The following is a 9254-nucleotide window of genomic DNA, read 5'->3' as shown; positions in this document are numbered from 1 at the left end:
GGGAAGAACTCTTGGCTGGATACCCTCTGGCCTTGATTGGAGGTGAACCCACTTTGATGCCAGCAAGTACTAGTTAGCCCAGATACAGCAGTGGCTGATAGCAGTTGCTTTTTATTTAGTTGTGGCTCTTGCTGTATTTCAAGAGACTAGTAACATGGCTGTGTCATAAGTTGCTCATGTTGTTTGTGTCAGTAGATTGCCTGGGTCAAAATCAAGCCTGGGAGCAAGTAAATGGTGTAAATACAATCAGATAGCAGGTGACAGAATCTGGAGCACAGTTAAAGTTTAGGTAAGATCATTATTTTAAAAAAATGCAAGAAAGAAAATCTGAAAAGAGCTTGAAGGCACTTAAAAATGTTCAAAATTGATGCTTGTACTACTTGATTGCTTGGCACTGTGCTTACACTACTTAAAATGCCAAAGGCACGTCAGGGCCAAGCATACACAGACATGTCATCCCAGAATAGGTTAACATATGGATATGATGTCTTAGGTGTTTGAATAACACGTTCTCATCCAGTAACGTGAGATAACTTACCTCAGTAACAGATAATGAGTGACTATAAAGTTGCTAGTTGGGTAAAATCATGTTACAAGAAATACTCTGGAGCTAAAATTATAGTGTAACTTCTTCATAGTCATAGTGTTAACTATCACTTATTCATCAAGTATGTATTTTTTTTTATTTTCTGAGTTGCTAATTTATGTGTTAACTACTTCACCAAGCTACAATAGTGCCATCTTCTGAGTCATGTCCTAGGAGTAGTTGGCATCTAGGTTGAGAGATGCCTGTATCGTATCAGCAGCCTTGGTTACTTTGGTGCTGCAGTACATGAGCAGTGCTCCTAAGCACTGTTACCTCTTGGCACTGAGAATCGTTCTTGCAAGGGGGCTTGGTCCAAATGTTTATTACCTATACCCAACCTCCAACACATTAGTTAAAGAAGTGTAAGTCCAGTCATGTTTCTTTCTCATGATTGTCAAAACTGACTCTGAAGTTGGTGGTCTAGAGTATTCAGAGCAAAGCTGCTACTGTTTGAGAGAGCAAGGTAGGTTCAGTTCTGTGTGTTACATTTCTTGATGAGCTGTCTGGTGGTCTGCACTCAGTTCCTGCCACAAGAATCTTAAAAAAATCTGTGCTTCTAGTGAACAGCTAGTACATCTTTCCTAAATTAGGAAATATTTTCAGCCTTCCATCTCCCTGATAAATCTTCTTTACTGTATGCTTTTAAATACGTCATCTCTTTAGGAGCTTATTTCCCTTTCTCTGAACATGTGGCAGAGATCTTTTCCTTATGGAGAAGAGGATCTTAAACAAGGACATGATGGGTCTTTCTATGAAGGTCTGTGTTTTGTGAAGTAACCAGTAATGATTCTAAAGAAGATCAGATTCCTGGTCCCTTTCTGTGCAATTTCATGTACTTCTAAGTGGTACCTCTTGATGCTTTTTGTGCTTTTGAAAAGGCAGTATTGTATCACAGTACTGGTTTGACAATTGCTTGTTAAATGTCCTGGTAAGCCTAAATGCTGCTCTGATCTCTAGCTGCTATTCAGAATCCTACCTCATCAGCTGTATTGCTTTCAGAAAGTCTTGTTAAGCAGCTGAATAGTTGCTGCTGCTTCTCTCCATGCAGGATGCTCTTTCTCCGTTATATTTTTGCCTCTCTAAAAACTTTTTGTGGAATCTTGTATTAGTGTCCTATAATTAAGTCTGATTATCTTTGTATATGCAAAGTTATTCTTTTTCAGAACCAGGGTTGTTCTACTTCAGAAATAAGTGAAAAATTTGCCAGTTGTGGTCCACAGAGTTTACACTTGCAATACATAGAGAGAATTGCACTATGTGCAATTTTTGATTGCTACATCATTTTTGTGATGCATCTTTGGTCCTTGCAGTGCTCATAGTGTGTTTCTAACAGCACAGGTACACCCCTTCATGAGTATTATCAGATTAACCTGTCACTGACATTTAAAAAAAACACCTGCTGGTACCCACCAGAATAGAACAGTCTCCTAATATGTACCTGCTGGTGAAGGTTTACTTTTTCCTCTCAGCTCTTTGGCAAAAGGCAGCCACAGAGCTTCCTTTTCTGAAACATTGCACTTGTGTCGTTATGTTAATGATCTGGCAAAGTCACAAAGAATTTTTGATGAGAGGTTTGTTAGAGCACAGGTCTGCTCTCTACAACTATCTTAGTTGCTTTACCCATTGTTAAAGTTCCTTTGAAAAGGGATCTGCCTCAGGACACATTGTAGCTCAACATGAGTGATAGCTGTAGCGTGCCTAGGTAATTGATGTGCAGGGATTAGTTTTGAGTTCATGGCTTCTTTTTTTTTTTTTCTTTTAGCTGAGTGCCACCTTATGTGCAAAGTGTAGTTTTGATTTATCATGAAGAATTGCTCTTCTGTATAAAGTCTAAAGATTGAAGAGTGATTGTTCATGTTTCAGTAATTTTTACAGTCTTCAAAATATGTTGTTCAGACAGTGTGACCTGTGAATTGAAATCATCATTCTGAAGGATGAATGAACTTGAGGTTGGGCTGCCATGGTAATTTCCTTCAGGATCTCAAGAACAGGAGGTTAAAGGGGGTGCCAGCATTTGCATGGTCCTAGTAGACTCAGAAGGATCTAATCTGTACAAGTACTGTAGTCAAACAGACTTGGATCCTAGTCTTAATGCTTGTAACTCTTTTCTGAACAAACAGTAGAAGAAAGTAATAGTTCTCTTTCCTCTCAAGCAACTACTTTTTAAGTTTCTGATTTTGTTTTTAATAAATTAAGCAATGGAGTAGAAGCTCAGAAATGTAAGGTTATCTCCAGGCTAGGGACACTTTAAAAGCAATTATTTGGAAGAACTAAATTGTGCTTTCTGGAAGACTTCTACTTGGCTCAGGCTCAGCACCACGAGTGGGAACCCCTGGGTGCTGGGCTTTTGGCAGACTGCTAGAACAGAAAAGAAAATTGATAGAATCACAGAATCGTTCATTGACGTAACTGCTGAGTCTAGCGCTAAACCATGTCCCTGAGCACCACATCTACAGGTCTTTTAAACACCTCTGGGGATGGTGATTCAGCCACTTCCCTGGACAATCTGTTCTAGTGCTTGATAATCCTTTCAGTGAAGAATTTTCTCCTAATATCCAATCTAAATCCCCTAGTGTAACTTGAGACCATTTCCTCTTGTCCTATTGTTTTGTTACTAGGGAGAAGAGACCAAGTGCTACCTTGATGCAACCTCCTTTCAGGTAGTTGTAGAGAGCAGTAAGGTCTCCCTCCCCTCAGCCTCCTTTTCTCCAGACTAAACAACCCCAGTTTCCTCAGGCAGCTCTGGTAAGACTTGTGCTGTAGACCCTTTACCAGATTCCTTGCCCTTTGGACACACTCCGGCACTTTTATGGCCTTCTTTTAGTGGGGGGTGTAAAACTTGATATCCAGATAGGTAAAAGAACTGAGTGAACTAAGAACTTGCTATGCAAGTGGAAATATAGATGCAACTAGCACTCAGTAGGATGTAGGATTCAGGCCATCGTATTTATTGTAATTTAACAAGTATTTAATTAAATATTGGTGCATTATTTTAGTTTTTAGTTTTGTTTATTAATGTTTTAGTTAAACTAATCCTTGAGTTTATTTATTAGTTTTAGTTTTTTATCCTGCTTTTTAGTACAATAGTACACTATCTGTATGTGTGTGTTTTATGTTGAACTTTAATAGTAAGAAACAAATTACTAGTCTCATACAGCATGACCGTTCCTTAGTTTCAGAGTAGATTGTAATGATTATATATTTGCAATGGTGGTGTTAAAATCTCTTTCAAATTTTAAAATGCTATTTTACTATCTACTAAAACCTTGCCACTATTTCTCCAATTCAGTTTTTTAGTCTTAAAATACTGCTTCTGTTTACAAACCTTGTATTTACTGGATTTTGAGCATGGTTACTTATCTCAACACCTTTTATTTATTTATTTTAATTTTTTAGGATGTGGATATGATGGATCAAAATGGAATGACACCTTTAATGTGGGCAGCTTACAGAACACATAGGTAATATGTCACTACACTTCTGACTTTAGTTGTTAACTCAGTAGTCCACACAGCCACTTGTGCCCAATGGGATGGGGAGGAGAATCAGAAGGGTAAAAGTGACAAAACTGGTGGGTTGAGAATGCTGTGCGCCCAAGCAAAGCAAAATAAGGAATTAATTCTCTACTTCCCATTGATAGGCAGGTGTTTAGGCATTTCCAGGACAGCAGGGCTCCAGGTGCAGTGGTTACTTAGGAAGGCAGATGCTAGAACTCTGAACATGCCATCCTTCCTTTCCCCCAGCATTTGCTGCTGTGCACAACATCATATGGTATGGAATATCATTTTGGTCAGTTTGGTTCAGCTGTCCCAGTTGTGTCCTGTCCCCACTTCTTGTGGACCCAGCCTGCTCGCTGGCTGCTCAGTGTGAGAAACAGAAAGGCCTTGATGCTTTGTAAGAGCTGCTTAGCAGTAGCTAGAACCTGGGTGTAGTAACAAGACATGTTTTGCTCAAAAATCCAAAACAAAGCCTCACAGGAGCTGCTATGGAGAAAATTAACTTGGTGCCAGCCAAAACCAGTGCAGTAATGTATTCAAAAGAGAGGGTATTATGCAGCAGTACTCACTAATACAAACTTATCATTTGTAAAATAAATCTTTCTGTGGATGTGATTGGAAAAAGTTGATATAACAGTTCTCTGAAGAGCACATTTGTCTGAGTTAAATTCCTGCCCAGAAAGGCCTATCTCTGTTGATTTTTGAGAGGAATGTTGGCTAGATTTTATAAATACCTACCATTACCAATGTTATCATCCAATTTAATTTTCATCTTTTGGAATGTGGAGTGGAAATATGTTTTGGACTTGGTTGTTACCTGCCAAGTATATGACAATGTACATACTTTTATAAATCAGATAATGACTGTTAATTTTTGTTAAACATCAAACCAGAAGTGTGTAACAGTTGTGTTTTATGACATCCCAGAACAAACTGTCCTACTGAGGTCCTTTAAAAGTCAACAGAATTATGGTTGCTCATTGGTGAGAAGAGAATTTGAGCCATTCATAATCATCAGCAAAAATACTTATGTACCTTATTAGTATTCTCCATAGGAGTTGAATTCATTAAGTTGGTATGTATTTGAATTAATCTTCTGAAGATCTAACAAGAGTTTTCTTTCCTAGTGTGGACCCAACCCGATTGCTACTTACATTTAATGTTTCTGTTAATCTTGGAGACAAATACCACAAAAACACAGCATTGCACTGGGCTGTGCTAGCAGGAAATACTACAGTTATTAGTCTTCTATTAGAAGCTGGAGCTAATGTTGATGCTCAAAATATAAAGGTAAACACTTGGTCTGTTTTTGTTGTAAGTGGTTTGAGGCAGAAATAACAGAGCCTATGATAAATCTCAAATAATAGATTATTGTGGAGATGATGGGATCATGAAGATGGAGCAAAAGCCATGCCACTAATGTTTAATTTGGAAATCAGTTTTTCCTAACTGATGCATAACCACTGAACCCGCACCTTCAAAAGTATTTGTATAACTAATTTACTAATGAGTATTTGCAAATATTTAGAAGTGGGATGTGCAATTACACTCCATGTGTGAAGACCTGTGCATTTGGATGCAAAATTGGAAATCTGACTGAATGTCTTCTAGTGAAGTTCTGGAGTGACTGTCTGTTTGTTGGAGCAAGATGTGAGAGATTTCTGTCCTCCTCCAGAGAGATGACAAATGCTCTCGTACATTTATCAGTGTCAGCAAGGGATTTGGAGGCTTAAAGATACCAGTAAGAGTAAAATAAGAAAACAGCCTCTTTTTTGCATCAGAACTTGCTGCCTGACTGCTCTGCCAGTACCTCTTAAATATGAAGCTAGATTCAGCACTAACAGAGCCGATCCCTAGCATATGTTACACCAGCCAAGCAGCTGTTAGAATTTGTGCCATAAACTTGACGCCTACAAGAGCTTCTCCAGTGATGGAAGGTGTGCCTATTAGATGTGTTTTGGTTCATTACCTCCAGACTATTCTGTATATGAAATTAGATGCACTTCACCACCCAAACTGTCTCTTCTGAGATGTCAGAGAAGAACTGACTTGTAGAAAAAATAATTCTCTACTCAATTTCTCTTTGTATACTTTTATTTTCCACCTAATGAGTGTTGAAAGTGGAGTGGTTACACTGGAAAATACAGCTGTAAATCTGCGTTTATAAAATATTAAATAATTACATTTATTTGACCCTTCACCATTTTTCCTACTGATTAAACAGGACAGGACTTGTTGTGCTTGGCCACAAGTTATAGAAATATGCTAAATATGTAGATATAGACACATCCATTTTCTTTAACAGCATGGAACAGTTTTTAAGGGTGCAGTCAAATCTGGCTATAGCTTTGTAGGTCCTACATCCACTATAGAATGTCAGAAATACTGACAAACATGAATGAAAACTCCTTAGAAAAATCATATGACTTTTCACGTGTTGAAAACAAATCAACTAGCCTCTTGCGTGCACTGATATGAATATATAATAATTATTCTTGGTCTGTAAGGTCAGTTGTATGGATGAGTTAAGGTGCTAGTCTCACTACTTGTAAACTGTTAAAGCTTTTTTTCTATGCAATCTAATGGTAAAAATGAAGGTATTTTTGTGGGGAAAAAAAATCAGTGTGTCGTATCTTGCTTCCCTTGACAAACTGGTCAGTGTGATTAGTCATCACATTACATACAGTTCTGGAACTCTTATGAAAACCGTTAAAAAATGTGTTTGGCCAAATGAAAAAGTATCTGCTACTGAAAGCAGTTCATGGTCTCTCCTTCTTCATTGACAGACAGCAGCAGTCATTAGAAAAGTAGATTTTTGAACCTGCTGGATCATGATCTCTTTCCAGTCATGCCCAAAGACTTGTCTGGTTTCATTAGCCACTGCCTGCCTTCTGTGGTGAAGTCTAGGTTTCCTGCATGCCTTTCCAGGTTTCTAGGATCTTCAGTAGAAAGAAATAACTCTTAACAGTGGCAGGTTTGCCATCCTGTCAGTGGCTTTATAGCAGATACTCATTTGGGTCATATAAACATACAGGAAATACAAGAATGTAGTTGATTTTTATAGGAATAGAGAAACTCAGTTTTGTACTTCTTCTTTGACTGTTCATCAAAAAAGTTTACTTTTAGCAGAAACAGGTTCTTAAGTGTCTGGCTTGTGTTTCTCCAGAAGTAAAAGGAATTGTGAAAGGCTCCTTTCTGATGCAGTCCCTTTCAGATTCCTGCAGCACTATCTTGTGAAATCTTTTTCTCAGCCCATTGGATGCAGCTAAGGTTAAAGAAATAATGTTGGCTGAAAGCTGTTAATCTTTTTCAAATTACAAAGTGGCTGAAATAGTAGGTGTGAGCTTTGACCTTGTTATCAGCTCTAGGGAGTCGTGTTAGAAAGGCACGTGATGCTGGCTGCCCAAGTTTGAAACAAGTTGGAACTAGTAATCCCAGTAAGGTGCTCTTTTTACTTTGCATGACAGTTCAAGAAGTATAGGAACAACTGCACTCTTATTCTAGAATAAAGATTGATACAAGCAGTGAGGTTATCCTGTTGGTGTTATTTATCCTTTTTCTATTACTTTGTACAAGAAAAAGATACTTTTCTTTTGGTGGTAAAATACTTTTTTTCTTTTTGAGAATTGGATTACAGATGGAGTTGGAAGCTGCTTTTCAGTAGTCAGAGTGGGGGTTTTGTTTGATTTTTTTATTTATTTTTTGTTAAGGAAAGTATCTTGCCACACTGATAGATGGATTGGGCAGATGAGGACATGATTTCACAGGGAATCAGCTTATCACTGTCGACCAGGGGGAAACCTGTAAATTTTATTTAAAACTAAGCAGAAGCTCCTTTATTTGCTAGAAAGCAATACAGACCTAAAAGAGCTTTTATGGTTAAGAAAGTTTTGGGAATTTTTGCTTTGGGTTTGTTTGTTGGTTTTGGTTTTTGTTACTTGATATTTTAATGAATCATTGAATGGACTTTAGATGTAGTGTCTTGATTATGAAGTGTATCTGTAGGCTTATCTGTGAAAGTCTACATATAAATTTTCCTGTGGTAATGACTCTTCAAATTATGCTCTCAAAACACTTAAAATATATACTATTAGAGCAGTATTGCTTTCTGGAAAACTAAGTATGTTACTAGATTAAGTTCCCTGATACTGTGTTTTTCCTTTCTAAGCAAGTCAGCCATCCAGCACCTCTGTGAATATAAAGAAAATATAAAAATGGCTAGATGCTGAGAAGCATAGTCAAAGACTTTAAAGCTCCCTCAATCTTTCTATCTAAGTAGTTCCTAGGTGTCTCATGGCCCTCTAGTGGAAGGGATGCTCAGCTGGACCCCAAGAAAACTTCAGGATTTACTTGGGAGATCAGATCCCAGAGGGGATTGCTTGTCCACAGGTAATCTTTGCAGTCTAGATATGTAAGGGGATGTTAAAACAACAGCACCTCTGGAGTTTTCCAGATACTAGCAATTCAAGGCATTACTTAATTTGTGATAAAGCAGGCATCGTAGTTTGAGTTCAGGCGTTGCTGTTGAGAATGGAATTGAGTTAATCAGTTTCTTGAACATCTGGCTAAATAAGTTTGAAGCCAAGTTAATTCAAAAGGTTATGATTTTTAAACTGCATTTGCTAATTAAAATTATTGCACAGAAGGAGTGTGAGGTCCTGTTTGGTAGCAAAAACCTTCACCTTACAATCTGTAGTCTGTGCTATTTACTGTCCTTTTAGAAATTTGGAGCAAGATTTCAAGGGCAAAAATGACAGTTAAGTACTCAGTTCCCATTTTCTTCTATGGGATATAGGTAGCTAACTGTACTTTTTAATCTTTGAAATCTCTTCTGTCTATAGTAATTATTGCCCTTTCTGGGTAATTTCAGTTTCTGGTACATGTCTCACTTTTTTTTTAGGAGGGGGCCGAGCGATGGAGGATTCAGCCATTTTTCAAGCCTCCATGAATGGTTTGTTTAGGAGGGGAGTTAACTCCAGTAGAAGAGAGGAGGAGTCAAATGCAAAACTGAAGCTGGAGGTACCTGCAATTGGTTGTCTCTTGCCTCCTCTATAATTTTAGACCCAGTCAATAACTTTCATTTAGCTCTCTTCCTAAATGTTTAAAAAGCAATTAAATCAAATCAGTTTGATAGGCGCCTTTGGCCCCTGTATCTTTCTCTGTGTCTCTCT

At 37.9% G+C, this 9254-nt stretch overlaps 1 protein-coding gene across 1 annotated transcript in view; it reads left to right on the top strand.

The window, feature by feature from the left end:
* ZDHHC17 (zinc finger, DHHC-type containing 17) overlaps positions 1-9254 on the top strand; it is a 56929-nt gene that overhangs the window by 17913 nt on the left and 29762 nt on the right. Inside the window, exons 5-6 of the mRNA XM_010003063.1 lie at positions 3983-4047; positions 5211-5373. Of these exons, the coding sequence (XP_010001365.1) occupies positions 3983-4047; positions 5211-5373 (228 nt within the window). The remainder of the gene's footprint in view (positions 1-3982; positions 4048-5210; positions 5374-9254) is intronic.

The sequence above is a fragment of the Chaetura pelagica genome, unplaced genomic scaffold, assembly GCF_000747805.2.
Source record: "Chaetura pelagica isolate M959 unplaced genomic scaffold, ChaPel_1.0 scaffold288, whole genome shotgun sequence".
NCBI classification, from domain to species: domain Eukaryota; kingdom Metazoa; phylum Chordata; class Aves; order Apodiformes; family Apodidae; genus Chaetura; species Chaetura pelagica.
The sequence above is the reverse complement of the archived record's forward strand: the minus strand, read 5'-3'. Positions and strand labels throughout refer to the sequence as shown.